This window comes from Bacillus rossius, chromosome 14 (genome assembly GCF_032445375.1).
Source record: "Bacillus rossius redtenbacheri isolate Brsri chromosome 14, Brsri_v3, whole genome shotgun sequence".
Lineage (NCBI taxonomy): Eukaryota > Metazoa > Arthropoda > Insecta > Phasmatodea > Bacillidae > Bacillus > Bacillus rossius.
Genome location: NC_086341.1, coordinates 19,420,191 through 19,439,757, shown reverse-complemented (window position 1 = coordinate 19,439,757; position 19,567 = coordinate 19,420,191). Strand labels below are relative to the sequence as shown.

Genomic DNA, 19,567 nt, shown 5'->3' with positions numbered 1-19,567 from the left:
GTATTTTAACATTTTAAGTGCAGAAACTTGATATATGTTTTACATTGAAAAAGTTATTGTCTACACATTATCGAAATATTTTGTACTTTTATTCGCTACAGTTGTGTAAATATTTATCAGAGACTTACTTGAGACAGTCAAAATTATCCAGTCGTTTTACCAAACCCAGTCACGTCTCCTGGCTCATTAGAACTTCTTTCCCACTGTCACTGCTGTTTCCAAACTCCCCCCCCCCCCCTCCTCTTTTGACTCCAGTACACTGACCAGCCACTAACCCGAGTCTCCTTCAAGGCTAGCCAAAGGTTTTCAAACGTACCGCCCCTAACCTCTAGTGGCGGAATTATCAACTACTCCGAGCGATTGTCAAGCTCAGCCTGCCCCCTGGTGACTTACGCAGCAAAAATCCTCCTGTCGTTCTTTCCCGAGCCACCAGAAAGCTTCACCAGTCCCCTCCATAATCCCCCTGGCTTTAGAAGCAGCCTCTTGACGACATTCGCGAGTCGATTTATTTTCTGTTTCGGCCACCTCCCAGTAGATAGCGCTGCCATCGAGCGTCAGAAGAAACATCGAGATATCGAAGCAGGTATTTCTCGACCACTCACTCGGAAGTCTTCGGTACCTTTCGGCCCTGATGCCAAAGTATTTTCCCTTTCTTTCTGAATCAAGCGCCTGTTTTTAATTAAGCTTCACACCGACCTACCAGGGACTTCTTGAAGTTCCAACAATACGACCTCCAGATTTCTCCGCGACTTCCACAGCGTGCCAGTGCTACACAATTTCTAAGTGCCAGATAATTGTACTATATGTGTGATATATATAGTGGGATAATAGCAGGACTTTAATTATGCTACATGCTAATAATTATAATTCTGGGATAGTTTATTGTTTTTTTAACTATGGTGTGAGGCAACTCTTAATAATTAGGCATAGGCCGGCCGTAATATAAATTTTAACTTATTCATGGTTATCAAGATGATGTTTTTTTTTGTTCCATTAGCTTTGGAAGAAAAATAAATAGAGGTACAGTTATAGACGAACCTTCTTTTGTTTTTATTTATTCTTTTGAAACTAAAGATCCACAGTCTCCCAAAATGTTTCCAGGGAGACATTTACATTATATCAATGCAGAGAGAGTGTATCAAGTGGTAGCAGAGCGTGGTTCCGAACCACGGACATGTGGGTTATGGGCCCAGAATGCTTTGTAAGATTGCTGTTTTCCGCAATCAATACAATTGCAAGATGTTTCGCCTTTATCAAAGGCATTGATAAGCTTTCCATTCTTAAACTGAATGCACTCTAGCTAAAATTCATAGTTTTTAAATGTGTTCAAGCAATCAATTTAATTTGAGAAGACTTCAAAAGTCTTAACATTTTGTATTTTTTTTTGTACTCTGAGTAGTTTTAATCATAAGTAAATATTTTAAAGATTTGTGCACATTTGAGGACAGGATTCACTATCAAAAGTAAATATAGATCATAGACTTTCATGCTACTAGTACATACTACATATTAGCTTCAAAACCTCAAACTAATTCAGAAAGCTATAAATAGAATGACTTAAACTCTATACACTGTGAAAGAAAAAGAACTAACTTAAAACCTTATTGATTTTTACAATGATATAGCATTTGCAGCAATACCAATGTAGGACAAACTGCAAGAAGTTTAAATAACAAGATCAAAGAAAGTCACCCAAAGTGGTGACCACTGGTGTTTCGTTTGATACTGCAGTCGGGGCTGGTAGCAATCAGTAGACCGAAAGTCATTCGACCAGAATGTGTGCCGAGTGACTTTCGGTCTACTGCATGTTGCCACGGTTAAGACATTTTCCCAGCAACACATGTTTTCAGGTTTTAGGTCTAGAGCCTCTCAGTCTAGCACCTGTTGGTCAAATTACTTTCAGTCTGGTGCCTGTCAGCCAACTGTCTTACAGTCTAGTGCCTGATGGCCAACTTCACATTGTGCCAACAGACTTTCAGTCTAGTGCCTGTCAGTCTAGTGCCTGCCGGCCAACTGCACTTCGGCCCATCTGCCTTTCAATCTAGTGATTGTCGGCAAACTGTCCTTCAATCTAGTGCCTGTCGCTCAATTACACTTCGGCCTAACTGCCTTTCAGTCTAGTGCCTGTCGGGTTACCTGTCGGCCAACTGCATGTCAGCCCAACTACCTTACAGTCTAGTGCCTACATGTTGGCCACATGCTTTTGAGTCTAGTATCTGTTAGTCCAGTATAGGTTAGTGTAGTGCCTGTCGGCCAACTGCATGTCAGCCAAACTGCATTTCTGTCGAGTGCCTGTTGATAAAATTCCTTTTCGGCCTATAGCCGTGCCACCATCGGGGCATAGTCGGAAGTCGTGGACCAGTTTTTTTTCCTGCAGTTACTCACCTAGGATCTCGACGGTGTGTATCTGGTCGCGGTTGTCGCCGTCGCTGATCTGGCACACGTAGTCGCCGGCGTCCTGCGGCATAACGTTGCTGATCTGCAGGTTGTAGCCGTCCACCAGGCGGAAGCGGGAGTCGCGGGTGACCATCAGGTTAGCCGCCGTCAGAACGGCGCTCCCTCGCCTCCACAGCAGCACGTACGAGCCTGCAACACGCCGCCACACGTGCTGTCAACGGCCGAACTCTTGCAGTGATCGGTCTTCAATCCAGTATTATGTAAACCGGTACCTCACAAGCCGCAATCTTTCAAAAAAAAATTTATTTCCACGTGAATTCTAGCTGTTGACTTTTCCCGTATTCCTGCACCTGCCACTATTACTAGTTAGTTAAGAGTTTATTTTTACCGTCAGTTTTCATTTAAGTACGATTTTTTTTCCTATTTTATAGCAGTTTGCATTTCATACATTGGTTAACCCGTAAAAACTACATTTAGTTTCGATAATTCAGTAAAACCACTGACCCTGCGCACTTCCATGGTCCCGAAAGTTCAGGACTAAAGAACTTTCAGTGTCTTGCGATTTAAAAGAGTTCTTTACTTTTTACTGCACTGATTTTTTTTTAAAAATGGAATAGAAATATTTATGCAAAATTACAGATATTGGTAAATTTAAATATGGTTATGAGTATGAATAAAATATTGAAATGTTATTTATTTGTGTGCCATTAAAAAAGAGATCACGCAGCTCCTCTGGGTTTCCAAAACTCGAACCGTTTACTAATAAAGAAGTGGCATTTATTTAGAAGTCTTATCTGCACACGAATAAATAAATTCCCCTGTTGTTGCTAATGCGAGGTTTCTGGAATCCTTCGTGATTTAGCAGGATGGTCTATTCCCCTGGCCCGCCGTCTCTTGGCTGCCCGGTGAAGCTTGCCGACACAAAGAAACATGCCGCAGTAATAACCCATCGCGAAGTCACGCCCCGGACCTGTGTTTTCATCGTTTCCGTCGAACAAATGTCCTTTCTCTGACCATGCCGACAAGTTGGCCCCTCTTTCGCCGGTCCACTTCTCTCCCTGTCCGCCGGCCAATCACGTGGGGGCTCTCCCTCCTCATATCGGGTTGGGTTTCTCTATCACCTGGTAGCAACTTTGCCCCCTGCGTTGTCGAGATCGCAGGTTTATCTAGCAAAATGCGTAGAGACAAATCAAGAAATCACCTACAATTAAAAAAGAAGCGTTTTTAGCACACTACAAGTAAATGGGGATACATTGAGCGGAGTTCAACACGAGTGTGATTGCAGGCGAAAATGAACTCTTATAACACACACATATATATATATACATAGAGAGAGAAAGTAAAAGTACAGTTTGTTCATAAAACAATGTCCCAGTTATAAATTTTCATAGTACAGTACCAACTGTGAGCGTTGTAGAGTTTTGGTTCGAAGTCACAACCCAAAAAGTTTTAAATAAGCGCATGCGCGAGTACTGCTTTGTTGTTTTCTTGCTTGAGGTGCCGTGAACCCAAAATAGCGATTAGCAGAGCGTGAACCTTTAAACTTCATTTGGCAACAGTATGAAGCTCCCCCTTCCCTTTTTTCCCAATTGGAGTCTCTTTGTACGAGAGTGGTTTGAACGTCTATGACCCTGACCGTTGGATTGGTCGTGATTGTCGAGAAGACAGAGCTCATTTAACTGGCGTCCATGTTCACCTGACGTAACGCCATGCGATTATTTTTCCTTTGGAGCTTTATAAAAGTTCGTGCCGCCGCTACATAACGATTTTCCAGAGATAAAGACACACAATTGGAGGGAGAATTGATTTCATTACTCCGGACGTGTTAACCAATGTGTGGGAAGAATAGGACTTTAGGTTGGATGTGTGCCGTATAACTTAAGGTGCACATATTGAACATTAGTAAAAAAAAAAACTAAGTTAGGTTACCTTAAATTTGATGTATTATTTGTTGTAAATAGTCTAAATTCTACTTATATAATATACCACTGAATCTGGGACATTATTTAATGTACAACCTATCTTTCATTTGGCACATAAGGGAACACATGTATGCCGGATCAGTAAATTTTCTGGATTAGTGACTTTTTCGGATTAGTGACTTTGTCGGATTAGAGACTGCCGGATAAGTGGCTGCCGGATTATTGACTGCCGGATGAGTGACTTTGCCGGATTATCAAACGTAAAATATAGCTTGAAAGGCAATTTTAAGTGTTAAATTTTGAAACGTGAGATGTAGCCCGTTTTAAAACAGACAGTAACGATAAACTCTTAAACGAACTATAAAAAAAAAACAACCGCAGGCGGTGCACAAATGAGATCTGGCGGCCAATGTAAACATTGAGAATCCACCCTGAAAAAATATCTGAAAACACAGAAAACATGTACATGTATTTTTTTTACCTTTATAAGAAGTTCCTTTCGAAAACAGTTGCCATGCAATAATGTTTTAATACTGCAAGTAAAATACTGTAAATTGTTACAAAACATTACTATGGTTATGTTTTCGCTTATATAAACAATACTATATATATATATATATTTTTTCTCTCTCTTACGAAAATTTACAAATAAAGATTTATACTTAAAACAATCATAATTATTTTAAAACATGAGAACAATAATCGAACTGGCCTTTATTTTTTTATCATTTTTAGTAATATGCAACCTTAATACTGGAAAGATATTCAGGAAACTGTACCTATACGAACCACTTTTAACTATTGGAGGTGCTGAAACAACACAAAGCATAATTTCCCGTGCAATTGCCCAAAGACAGTAGTAATGGGAACTTTTTTTGTTTCTATACAGTTGCTTTCATGTAAATGTATAAATTTACAAATATTAGTCATTTTTCATGATAATTTAAGTTCCAGTTCCAAAAAAAATTAATAACAGATGTAATGCTTTGTTACGGCAATGGGCACTGCTCATTATACCTCAAGGATACTCTACTGCCGTGCCTCAACAGAAAAAAAAATACATAATTTTGAAAATGAACTTATTGAAAACTATAATAACTCATAAAACGAGAAATAAATATAAACCAAGACGCAATCTTGAAGACAACAGGTTTCTAAGGGCTATCATAATCGCATTTACTTAACCCACAATACTGTGTCAGTACTAAAGAAATACTGGATTAATATCTGAAAGGGAGAGAGGCATCAATAAAAAAAGTAGCCATTGACAGGAGTCTAAGAAAAATAGCCTTTGCTAGGAGACGAATAAAGCATCGTCTACAATTCAATAGCCGTTGCCATTAAGATTATCAGGAAAATGTAGTTGAAACTCGCCATAAAAAAATAAAAAAATACGATATTTTTTTAATCTCTTCGAGGTGCAAACGAACCCCTCTTATGAAGAATCCACGTGTCAATTTTCACGGCTCGAGGACTTGCTGTCTACGAACTGCGTGAACTATATACAGACAAACTCTCTCATTTATTACTATAGACTAGTGTATGTCCGCGTGCAAAAAATAATCGCACTGTGATTTTTTGCTTTAATAATCACATCGTGTAATAAAAAAGTTATCATCAATCGTGAAATATTTATTGATTGTGATTCAATAAAGTATTTAGATTCTGTATGTGGTACACTGTAGTTTTGAGAAAAGTGGGTGTAGCTATAAATGGTAACTAACCTAATATTGGTTGTAATTAATTGGTAGTGAAACAAATGTTGTCTTATTGTTATAAATCCGGCTCCCGTCATAGTAGCGACATGAAATATCACCAGTTATTATTTTTTAATTTTAATTATAAGCTTTTAAATACACAAAATTTAATTAAAATATGTAAAGTAGTTTTTTTTCATGATGCTTGAACAGACAAACAGACAATAATCAATAATAATATAGAAATTCAATAAAGAGAAATAAAGTAATAATAAACGATTTGAACTCAAACTATTTTTAAATCAATTATAAATAAATGATCTATACACACTGTTAAAAAATTTCTTCTTAAATTTACTGAGAACGCTGATTATTAATTACCCAAGGATCTTCGTAAATGTTCGGGTATCTTCTTTAAATTACGGGCGCAATGTTTGCTTACACTGATCATCAATAAACAAGAATAGTCTTCGTATAGTTGCGAAACATTCCAAAACTTGTTTAGACTCCTAAAAAAAAAAAAAAAAAAAAAAAAATACTTATTTCTAATAACCTACCGTATTTGTGTTACTACCCCCATGAACAGAACTCGGAAGTCGAAGCGCGAAGTATTTTTTACGAAGTTATCTGAAATTACGAAGAACTCTTGGTTTATTGGAGGCAGGGCCGGATTCAGAAATCTGGAGGCCTCGGGGCAACAGAGGAGCGGAGGCCCCCTGGCCACAAATTATTTTCCAAATAAAATGAACAATTTTTTTCAGTCGAGTTTTCCAATAAATAATTTATTGTGAAATCAAGTAGATTCTCTTAGTATTTAAAAAAATATACATAAATATAATCGGAGACAAGAATTATATGATATTAAATTTTAGTGTAAATGAATATTTATGTTAATATTTAACAATAATATAATTATGTATGTACAAAGTACTGTAGGTAAAGGTAAAACAGCGAAAAAAGAATATCAAAGGAAAATATGTTTGCTAGTGTTTACTTGTCGGAATTTCAAAGATTTTTTTTCCGAAGTCTCTATTGTGGGGGCCCTCCGTTTGTGGAGGCCACGGGGCTTTCGCCCCGGTTGCCCTCCCCTAAATCCGGCCCTGATTGGAGGTGAATCCTTCGTCTAAAAGGCCCGTAAGTTTACTGTCATTTCTAAGAGTGCGGTGATGACCAAATTACTATTGGATCAGCTGCGAGAATTTTGCTTGAAAATGGATTAAACACATTAGAGTTTTTATTGCGTTAATTTGTATGATATACATACACACACACTCACACGTGTGTGCCAGAAACGGACCGAACATGAAACCAGCGAGTCTTTGCTCGCCCGCAGCATGTGCGTAGCGATTAGTCCCGAGGCGATGTGCGTACATGTCCGCTGTGATCGAACGACCCTGTAAAAATTCTTCCTTTGATCGCAGTTTCCAAGAGACACCACGGCAGAAACACTACTAAAACCTTGCGGGGCTGGTTCGGCGGTTGTCTAGTAAGCGATGGTGCAAAAAAAAAAAAAAAAACTAATTGTTGAATATTCATTTTATTTCCATGGTTCAAAAAATTATGTTGAATGAAAAACATGGAAAATACAACACTATGCGCCGTTTTTCGTAAGAAGTACTCAGTAGTATATCGATAAAAAGAACGTATTTCATATGTGATAAAATAACCATAGCCATGTGTTGTATAAAGTTACAAAATATTTTTTGTTGTATAACAAAAACTATTTCTTGGAAACTGGTTTCCAAAGTAATATTTTGTAAAAGTACAGATTTTTTTCCCTGTGTGTGTGTGTGTGTGGCAAATCAATTTTTTTTGTCGATTTCCGGGGGATATGGTGGAATGGTTGCAGAGAACTTCAACAGTATACGGTTTCAAGCATTGTTACATATTCCTACCCTAAAATTTTGAAAGAAATACTTTCAACGACGGCTTCGTTCAGATTTCCATGGAAATGCTCCAGTCAAAGGTGTTAGCATTAAATATATTCGCAATAACACAAATAATAATAATATTTTTTAATTTGGTGATGTATACTAATACATATTCTTAACTGTGTCAAGTTTTTATATGGCGTTAAATAATCACCTCGTATCTACGCTGAATAAACCATTACATATATAACACTATAACCTTTTTTCGCTGGCACGAAAGGACACGTTGGTTTTGTTGTGAGTCAAATCTTTTATGCGCCTGACAATTTATTGTATATATTTATTTAGTAAATTTTCTTTCGAAATAATCACAAATATCATTACAATGGTGAAACATCAGCAATACCATGAAATTGCGCAAGCGAAGCTACGAGATTTTAGCTAGTATTTAATTTGTACAGAAATGCAGTATTAGTACCACACATAGCTACCTGAATTTTACTGTTTTCCGTAGTTAGTTGTTATCTTTGGCGATCTGTTTTTTTGTTTAAAGTTAGATTTTTATGTATTTAGAAAAAAAATCTGCTCTGTAATACGGCACTAGTCTTCGAAACGTTTACGACACCATAAGTATAATGAACGCTGCTCAGTTATTTTATTCGCTCGTTTTCCTCATACGAGAATTCTTCTTTTTAATTTCTTTTATATGAGAACTGTAATTAATTTCTGCTAATTGTTAGTTAAAAGTTTTTTATTCGACGTTTTATACTTTGGTCTAGTTTCTACTTCGTTTTTTCTTCGTCCAACATTAATTTTAGCTCGAATTATAATTTCTTCAGTACTCAAACTGCAAGTTTTACAGTTTTAATTCCTTCGATGCTCCAATTCAAGTTTTCCGAATTGAAATTAAATTATCAATCAAGCTTTGTCAGCTTAATCTTTTTTTTCTTTCAGCGGAGAAAAATGCTTTAATTTTATAGCTGGTTCTTTCTTTTCTCCCCTTTCTAAAATTAAAGTATTGAAGATGTGGCCATAGACTGTGCAGTAAAATATGATATAGTGTCAAAATAAAAATATATTGAAATAATAAAATTAATGCTACTGTAATGCACTTCCAAATTTTTTTCCAATTCATACTCATAGTTTGTATGTAAAGTCAAACTTATAAAGATTATTCAATGTGTTTGTAAATAATAAAATAAATGGTGTTTGTGAAAAATCTGAAATCAATATTATAAAATAATATAATGAAAATTATTTCTCAATGGTAAAATTAATTTAAATTTTAAAAAAATATTTTAAGAGTTTCACCAAAAATTATACAGGTCAAAGTATTACAACACATTTTTAGTTGGCATTTCACAAAAGTGACAATAATAAGAATTCTCTATAACTGAAATTCCAAACTATATATTTTCGCTTCTTATAAGTCATAAATTTGGTGGAGGCGCCGAGAATTTATATTTCTTTTTTTTTCTTTTTGTTAATCTCATTGCATTACTGTGTGTGTTGTATATAGGATAATGGGTTAGAATCTTTGGCTGGTAGGCCGAAAGTTTCAGGTCTCAGTTTGTGGTCGAGCAGTGGATTTTTCACGTGTGGGAAAATTTATTTCCCGGGTTTCAGGACTACAGTTTTTGAACTTCGAAAGGCAATAGTTAAAAATATTGCAAAATCATCTTAGCAAGTCTGCCTTAGTCATGAAATTACCATATGCCAGAGTTGATTGCTAGGCGTCCCAGAACCAGCATCCAGCATGATGAACCCATTGTCAACACTGTGTGGTTTTTTTTAGGACCATTTGCGTTTTAAATTTATTTTATTAGGCCTATAAATGTTCCTGCTTTAAAACTTTAAGTTTAATTGGGAGGGGTATGCATACAAAACCTAATTGTATACATCAGAGGGCTACAGTGGTTGAATGATGCCAAATGTGGTGGTACATCGCCACCACAGCTGTAGCGCTGTGTCTACTGCATGTACGATGTAAGGACATTAATAATGATAATAATAGTAATTATTTGTTTCGATATTTGCTCTTTTTTTTAAATACAAGATACGATATTATCGTGATATTGTGAGAAACATACAAATTTTTGGTTTCGATAACACACTTCATTAAATGTTACATTATTATAATATTGTTCTTATTAATAGATCGCCGCGCTGCTGTATGGCAGTCAATAACGGAATAAATAAGCGAAGGAGGAACTTAAGTAGTGGTATACAATTGAACCTCCAACCTCTATAAAACAAAAAAAAACTGTCTCTGCAAAGAAGGTTAGTGTTATGTGTTTAGTTTAGTTGTAAAGTTCTCTACAAATACTTTGGGTTAAATTTGATATTATTAAGTTCTTTATGAAGGGACAAGCACCTGTTCTCCAAGCCTTGCCAAGGGACAAGCACCTGTTCTCTAGGTCATGCCAAGGGACAAGCACCTGTTCTCCAAGCCTTGTCAAGGGACAAGCAGCTGTTCTCCAAGCCTTGCCAAGGGACAAGCACCTGTTCTACAGGCCTTGCCAAGGGACAAGCAGCTGTTCTCCAAGCCTTGCCAAGGGACAAGCACCTGTTCTCCAAGTCTTGCCAAGGGACAAGCACCTGTTCTCCAAGCCTTGCCAAGGGACAAGCACCTGTTCTCTAGGTCATGCCAAGGGACAAGCACCTGTTCTCCAAGCCTTGTCCAGGGACAAGCAGCTGTTCTCCAAGCCTTGCCAAGGGACAAGCACCTGTTCTACAGGCCTTGCCAAGGGACAAGCAGCTGTTCTTCAAGCCTTGCCAAGGGACAAGCACCTGTTCTCCAAGTCTTGCCAAGGGACAAGCACCTGTTCTCCAAGCCTTGCCAAGGGACAAGCACCTGTTCTCCAAGCCTTGTCAAGGGACAAGCACCTGTTCTCCAGGCCATGCCAAGGGACAAGCACCTGTTCTCCAAGCCTTGTCAAGGGACAAGCACCTGTTCTCCAGGCCATGCCAAGGGACAAGCACCTGTTCTCCAAGCCTTGTCAAGGGACAAGCACCTGTTCTCCAGGCCTTGCCAAGGGACAAGCACCTGTTCTCCAAGCCTTGCCAAGGGACAAGCACCTGTTCTCCAAGCCTTGCCAAGGGACAAGCACCTGTTCTCCAAGCCTTGCCAAGGGACAAGCACCGGTTCTCCAAGCCTTGCCAAGGGACAAGCACCGGTTCTCCAAGCCTTGCCAAGGGACAAGCACCTGTTCTCCAAGCCTTGCCAAGGGACAAGCACCTGTTCTCCAAGCCTTGCCAAGGGACAAGCACCTGTTCTCCAAGCCTTGCCAAGGGACAAGAACCTGTTCTCCAAGCCTTGCCAAGGGACAAGTACCTGTTCTCCAAGCCTTACCAAGGGACAAGCACCTGTTCTCCAAGCCTTGCCAAGGGACAAGAACCTGTTCTCCAAGCCTTGCCAAGGGACAAGCACCTGTTCTCCAAGCCTTGCCAAGGGACAAGAACCTGTTCTCCAAGCCTTGCTAAGGGACAAGCACCTGTTAATGTCAGCGATCTTCGCAACCATGTCGAGACGAGCGAATCGCCATTGCTTGAGACTTCTGTTTGATAAATATAAGCTACATCCGAATACTAGCCTAATCGATACCTTGGCTAAGGGAACCACTAGATGAGCATCGTAGTGGACCCGGCCATTTTCGTGTTACTTCCAAATTCTCACAAGTAATGCCGATGCATTTCTACATACGTCTACTAAAGTCGAGGTTTCTAGGGATGCGATACTCGCATCCTCTGATGCGTCCCTAACATCCATTTTCTTCGGAAACGTGAATAATTTAAACCATAATTAAAAATTACCGAAACGTGGTTATTAATTATCATTATAAGTATTTTAAATTGTTTGACATCCATTACAAAATTTTTTATTTTGATTGCTGACTCTTTAAAACATTCACGCTACATTAATTTTTTTTTTAAATTTAGTCCTTATTTACGTTTTGCGGAATATTCTTAAACATCACGACTCGAAATGTTTACGTGATCATTAGTACGACCAACTGTCAAAAGGCAGTGCATGCAGTAAATGCATTCTCATACTGTCAATACGTTATATATTCTTCCTCAACTTTGGGGCTGTATTTGCCTAAGGGAAGCAGATGTGTGCGCCTGCGTGCTCGGATACAGCTATAGTGTTTGTTCGTGCACTGGGCGGCGCCAAGCAATTAGTCCCAGCCGGCAGAGCTGTTGTTGATTTAAACGCGGCCTACTTGCCCCTGCGAAGCAACTGGCAGCCTCGTGGCTACGCCGGGAAGGAGGGGGGGGGGGGGGGGCTGTATTGTATCTTCTTGGAAAGGGTACCTTTCATACTTTTGGTGTAGCTGGGTAGAAACTGGAAAGGCACGTTTTCCGATTCTTAAAATGTTTCGGTTTTAATGAAAATATGAAATCCCGGCCAAATGCTGAGATGGGTACTTACTTACTAAAGGCATGGGACCATTCTTTTTTTTTTTCAGGTTCCTTGAACTTTGTTAATGAGTTAATCCGTCTCTCTCTCTGTAAATGTTTTTCTTAATGAAACTGAAATAATTGTGTAAAATTACAAATATTTGTAAATACAAAAAATAATCTATATCACAACAGAAAAATACTCGCATAATACTGGGTTCGGATTTTTTTTTCCCGGGTAATTATGCATTGTGTTGTCCCAGTACCTACATGAGATAAAAAGTTATTTGTAAAACGGTCTTTGAATAGCTTTCCAGTATTAACTGCGTACGTTAATAAACACGATAAAACCAAATCAAGTACAATGTTGAATATTCTATTTTTATTTTCCATGATTAAAAACATTTAACCTTGTATAAAAATATTAGTTATGATTTCAAATTATGCGATAATGTTCGTAAGGATGTCAATAAATATTCAGTATTGTTTTCAAAAAATTTCATAAATGAAAGAGAAAAAAAACATTGAAATGCATAGTACCGATTCACATTTTTTTCCCCTGTAAAACATACTATTATTTGGCAACTGGTTTCTAAAGGAATATTTTATAAAAACAGAAAAATAACAATTTTTTAGTGTAATGACGTCGCTGTCGACAAGAATTAAATGGGGCGGGGAAATAGTGTAGCCTACTTAAAGCTTTTTTCAAGGGCTTAAAGGATAATGCTGCTACAAAATAATTTAAACTAGCAAAAAGGAAGCCCATAACATATAACAAATATTTCTAATAATAATTTGTAAAAAATCTTAACAAATTTTGTAACCACCTCCTTGAGCATTGATTGGTTCTTGCAATGGAAGATTGATTTCATTTTTTTTACAGATGCCATTGCTGGTTACAATGTACGTCATTAGACCTTAATAACAGATTGAAAGTTGAATATGCTAAAACACAGAGAAAAAAAAGAAGAAATAAAAGCCAATGCCAAAAGTTAAAAACTCTCACAGCACAGGAAAATCTGTGGAAGGAATTAGTCTTTAAAAATATATTATATCACAGACGACCCCAGTGAGCTGACAACTACCAGTGGCAACAGTACATAATGACAAGAAACGACCTTAGGCTACACAGTGACAGGCGAACACAACAATGATACTAAACAGGTAATTTGGCCATCACAGCGAAATGACAAAGACGCTCTACATGAACTCAGCGATGTGAAAAAAACCGGTATTCTGGACACCGTAACGACGACAGCACAGATGAGCAGAGTAGTTTTCCTTGGACGGAAAAGTTTCGACGTTTCGGTAGCTCAGGTCTGTTCCCATCCTCAGGCACAAACAGACTGTTCGATTTTGTACAACTAACAAAAACCAACAGTTGACTTAAAACCATTTTTGTGCCAAATTTTTTTTCTAACACAAAATATATGCTATAATCGAATATATTTTAATATATACAAATATAACTTTCAGGCAAACGAACCTGATTAATCCGTTTGAATATTCATATATATTTTTATTTTGAAAATGGGGAGGGACTACTTCTTAATCTACGGAGGTTAGCTACACTGTGAAAAATATCTCACCTTAAATGTTAGAATAAATATGGTTACAAATCATCCAGGGATCTTCGTAAATTTACGGGTACTTTTACTTTTAACATGACTATCCACAAGACATATATGGGTGTATAAGTGAAGCATTAAAAAACTAGTAGTTTCTACAAAGATCCTGTTATCTGAAATGATGAAGAACTTTTTTTCGTTCATTCGAAACGTCCGTAAACTTAATGTGATCTTAATCAGTATTATCATTTGGAAATTTTTTTTTGAACGACGAGCTGTGACAGTTGAAGCGAGTTTTTTTTTGAGCGAGTTCACACTTGTTCCTCCAGGTGCCCTTGTGTTCTCGTCGCTTGCAAAAAAAAATTAGAACACCCCACCCCTTTTCCCATCCAACTCCCTCCCTCCCAGAGAATGGCAACTTCTTATTGGCGTGATGTGGCTGGCCTAAGGGCCCAATTGCTATACAACGGCACACGGAGAAACAGAAAACACTGTGTTAGCACGCTCAGCAGTGCCCAGCTCTTTCATTTACGTGATTCTATGCGACCAATATAAACCGAGTATGTGCTGTAGTGTCTACCATGTTTGTTTACATTTTAAATACGTTAAACGTTTTTTTTTTCTATTCCAAGCATTTATACAGTTCTATCGGCCATTGTCTGAAGTAGTTTGGCTTCTGGGCTGTAGCCGCGTCCTTGGGCGAATAATTCACCTACTGTAGGTAACACCTCCCTGATGATGGCGACTGCAATATCGACCGAAACTTCGGTGAATTTTTCGCCAAGGACGCGGCTACAACCCAAAAGCTAAGCTATTTCAGTTCTATCATTACTTTGTGGTTTATTATTTTATTATGTATGTTAATCATGATAGTTTCATAATATTTTCGAGAAAAAAAAACAATTGTTTAATTTAATCTCATAATAGTGAATTATTCCGGGAGATCCGTCTCCGATCAATTTCACTTCTTCTCCGTCACAGTTGTAGAACGGACCTTATCGATTACCCTCCTGCCGTGGACCGAGAGTGAGTGACGTGGATGGTTGGAAGGGGGGGGGGGGGGAGGGAGCGAAGGGTCTTACGGTACTGTAGTGAAACGCAAATGAATCGTTCCGGGACCTTCCCCGCCAAGAGCGGGGATGCGAGGAGGCGGTTGTTGCCGAAACGGAACCCGCAGCTGCGAGATTGCTTCCTGAATTAACCACGAATTAACTCGCCCCTAGCCCCCCCCCCCCCCCCAACCCGACTATGCCTCTCACACGGCTGGCAAGTGCTACGTGCGAGTGACTCGGATGTGAACAGCAAAACGTTTTGAAAAAAAGGGTTTTTTTTTCTGTAAAGTCGGTTTACGGACGATAATTTCACGTGATAACGTCATAAGAAAAACATTGATTAAAAATTGTATACTTTTTAATTTTCAAATGTTATTTATAGTTTTTTGCAAATTTAATCTAAATAATTTGTAATATAATCACGAACAATTAGTTAAAAAGCCTGCCTTAACCTGTTTGATATTATAGAAGATTTTTTTTTCGCACGGTGGTTGGCCGGTTCTTGGACGCTCGGCTCAGGCGGAACGTGACACTTTTTCGTGCGTGCAGCCGGCGTTCATCGATTTATAAGACGTTATCACGTCAAAAAAGAAACACACACCGAAAGCGTAAACAGCTCAAAACGAAAGAGTTGTTAATCTTTTTAAGATATCGTAAGGGGGATGCAGTTCTTATAACTTCTCACAGATGACGCAGTGTTTCTATTTTTTTTTTAATTTTCCTTCAAAGGTTTGAGATAACAACTACTAACCAGTTAATTAAATTTTTCAGCTTAATTTATTGCAAATTATTATCATATTTCTCTCCTTTCCTTGTACGCCCTCTGGATAAGGCATTTAACCACATACCTTAGTAAATTATTTTTCATATCGTTTTCTACTGAACACGTCTTGGAAACGTCAGTCAAAACGATGCAGTGCCAGACGTTTCAGTATACCTTGTTATAGCCATCTTCAGGGGCAAAACAAATTGAACGGAAGTTTCTTCTTTTTTTAATCGTCTTTGAAAATGACAGAAATAAGTCATGCCAAAATGTCCGGAACACAATCGTTTCCACGGATATTGTCTCAGTACGTATGCCAAGATGTAGTTAGTGACTCGGACTGCAAAATTCAAGGAGATAGCCTAGTTTGTTGTTATTTATCAAACGTACAGGTTACACCGGAAGTTCTCTATCATCAAAAAAAAATTATGATGATGACGTTTTGGTTAAAAATTCTGGTTAGCAATATGCTTAATAAAACTCTAATATTTACGACCGTAACGCTCTTCCTTTTTTACCCGGTTTGGACTTGTGTTAACCCCTGCTGGCATACCATCCCGCCACACTCCACTGTTTGTGAAGAGGTTTTCAGCTCATCCCTGAGGAGGTAGACTATGCCTCCGGGCTCCATGTCAGACCACGTGGCCGGAAAACTATGTAGTTCCGGCGCGAGTTTTTTTTTTTTTGTCGATCGTTCTGGTCGGTTCTGGGCGCCCAATGTTCTTTAGTCCAGTCGGGTACATGTGCCCCTCTGCGGCCGAGACAAGAGCATAAGGACCACGAGAGAGAAGAAAGAGAGAGAAGGAAGAGAGACCGCGAGACAACAGCACCGCTCCGCCACTGCCTTCTTCGCCGCCCGCCTAAAAAGACGTCACCCTGCCCTAATCGGCCACGGCCCCTGAAGCGATGACTTCGCCTCGAACACTAGTAAGCGCACATCTCTGTTGCAAGTGAAACACCTGACTTTCTCACAGCAGCAGTGGAGGGCACCAGCGACCTTCCTTCGAAGGGAAAGGTAACTACTCTCTCTTAGTGTAAAATAGATCACTCGCTCCACGAGTCGACTCGCTCAGCGAGTGAATTTGTAAAATAAAAACCCCCGCTCCACGGAATTCAAATGTTCTAGCGGTGTAGAGGACCCGATGTTTATCTCAAATTGCTCGCCGCCGACGGATAAAAGTTGTTACTCGTCGAGCGAGTAAGGAGGAAGCGAGTTGGGAGCCCAAGGCTAGTCAAGAACGGCGTTATTAGTTCGGTGTCTGTAAATAGTTCTCGAGTAGCAGGTATCGGACAACATGAAACATATCATTTCTAAGTCACCACATAATCGATGGTAACTGGGACTGTTTTAAAAAAAAATTGGTTGTCTGTAAAGTCGATTTACGGACGATAGTTTAACGTGACAACGTCATCTCAAAACATTGATGAAATGATTGCATACTTTATGAATAAAATTGAATCATTTTTATTTTAATAATAAAATAATAAATACTTGAAATTATACTACTAATCAGATTTTTAAAATGCAAGAATAATTAACATTTATGGCCAAATTTGTTGTTGTAATAAGAAATTAAAACCACATTATCTTTTCACTTCACTTTATAAACAGTCGAGTGGAAGAGAGATAGATGCGGCGTAAGCGTACAATGAGCGTAACGGGACACAGCGTAACGGAGCGATGTGCGTAACGGGACACATCGTAACAGAGCAATGTGCGTTACGGGACACAGCGTAACGGAGCAATGTGCGTAACGGGACACTTTTTCGTGCGTGCATCCGGCGTTCATCGATTTGTTAGACGTTGTCACGTCAAAAGGTGCAAGTGGGTTGGACTTGCTTGGAGTCGCGGCTGAAGAAACGTGCCGACACCTCGTGGTGGTAAAAGAGTCGATGCTGGAGCTACGGAAGGTGCCGCCGCCATCGAAGTCAGTGTGGAGCATCGCAAGTGAAGAGGAGTGCTACTCGGCGGGCGAGTAGGCGGAAGAAGACGACTTGCCGTGGATTCGGGACGAGCATTCTCAGCGACAATTTAAAGGCTTGTGTTGAACTTGTTCACGCCCCAAGCCGAGTGGGAGTCCTATTCATCACATTAACTTGTTTGATATTTTCGTAATTAACGTTTTGGTTGTTACGAAATTTTATTATTGGGGCTAGATTTATTAATAAACAAGTTTTAGCCCCGAGTACTTTATCAGTATTATTATTGTATGTCATTGTTTTCATTTTTATGTTATTACGAACGTGAGCAAGGCCGGGAGTCGTGGCGTACTCCTGTAATCCAGCTGCTCGGAGGCTTGAAAGAGTGGATGATCTGAGGCTGGGAGTCCTGTTGCTCAGCTCCCCATGTTGACTGGGTGTCCGTACTAAGCTCGGCGTCAATATGGTCGCCCTTGGGGAGCCTCGGGCGACCAGGTTGGTTGAGGAGGGGCGAACCGGGCCAGGGGGGACACCCAGCAGCTAAAACTTCCGCGGCGGAGATCCACGAGGGGTGCTGCGGCGAGAATTGCGCCCGAGGTGCGGCCCAGCGAGGTGTGTGGTGTGAGAAACGAGTGACTTGGGAAGCAACATTATTTTTAAGTGCAATTGATTATTTGGCACTTTTATAAGATTAATTGTAAGTGACACAAGTAGTGGACATCAATAAAACTGTGTGTGTGGTAGTTAAATCTTTAATTGGGCTATCCTTTACGAACCCGCGGTAAATCGTAACAATATATATTACTAATCGTGCGTTTAATGGCGAGTGATGTTGGAAAATTTCTTTAGCTGTGCAACATAGATAAATCAACGCCATTTGCTGTTAATGTAAGCCATGTTTGGTAAAGTGGCGATTGTATAAAAAAGGGTTAGCCTACTGCTAATGACCGTCTTTGGTTGCCTACAAATTTTTAAACAGTAATTAATTCTGTATTTGAAGGCACTGATTAATATTTGAGAAATGTGAATGGCACCTTTGTTGTTATTTATGGATATTGGATGAAGCTGTTTGTTAGTTTGGTATGCTTACTATTAATTCAGTCTTTTCTTTGATTGTTACACTTTTGGGTACTGACAGAGAGTATGCCAGTAAGGAGGAAGAATAATGATAACTACCAATGTTAGCGAGAGAACATGTGCAATGACAACAATCTAGTTTATTGTTTATTTAAAGGGACACTTGTTAATAAATTTATTTTGCTTCGATACTTCTCGTTCCATAATAAAAATAAATCGTCCTTGTTGTTCCTCTGAGGGGGCTACAAATGTTACAAAAATTAGCTCCGAAAGCGGGGTTGGGTTGTGTGTGTGTAAGGGGGGGGGGGGGGGGTCCGTTAAATATCAAAATTTCCCGTATTTCAAGTTTATTTACTACAGAATTAAAACTCATCATTGCTGTTCCTTATATTACATAGCCATCAACTGAGAGCAATTTTTTTTTTCCGAAATTTACCTCCCAATGTGATTTTAGCGCGGGGAATTCCGGGAATTAAACTAGTAACTTATAAATTTAAAATACTCTTAGAAAAAACATTATTATATAATTTATTAATAATTCCTAATTTCAGTGATAATTTGTTAAACAAATCCAATTTAGAGTTTTAGAAAATTTTTACTACTGTAGAAAATATATATATTTTTTTTAAATAATGGAATTTGTGTGAATTTATTATATGTTAAGAAATGCCTGTTGCTAATAAAAAATATATTTTGCAAGAACGCGGTGATTTGTTTTGAGAATATTTATAAATAAAAAAAGTTACTCAAACGAATAGAAGTTCATATAAAATGGTCTTATCCCCTTTAATATGCTTTTAATACAATTTTCTAACAATGGTTCAAAAGCCAATGAAAAAAGGAAGTTTGTAAATTAAATATTTCCCATAAGAAGCAGTTTGTACTAGACCTTTAGAAAC

At 38.6% G+C, this 19,567-nt stretch overlaps 2 protein-coding genes across 2 annotated transcripts in view; one reads left to right on the top strand and one right to left on the bottom strand.

Moving 5' to 3' along the window:
* Positions 1–19,567, top strand: part of LOC134538696 (large neutral amino acids transporter small subunit 2) — a 912,958-nt gene that overhangs the window by 195,345 nt on the left and 698,046 nt on the right. The gene's annotated exons all lie outside the window — the stretch shown is intronic.
* Positions 1–19,567, bottom strand: part of LOC134538697 (protein amalgam-like) — a 551,901-nt gene that overhangs the window by 132,068 nt on the left and 400,266 nt on the right. Inside the window, exon 3 of the mRNA XM_063380131.1 lies at positions 2,386–2,586. Within this exon, the coding sequence (XP_063236201.1) occupies positions 2,386–2,586 (201 nt within the window). The remainder of the gene's footprint in view (positions 1–2,385; positions 2,587–19,567) is intronic.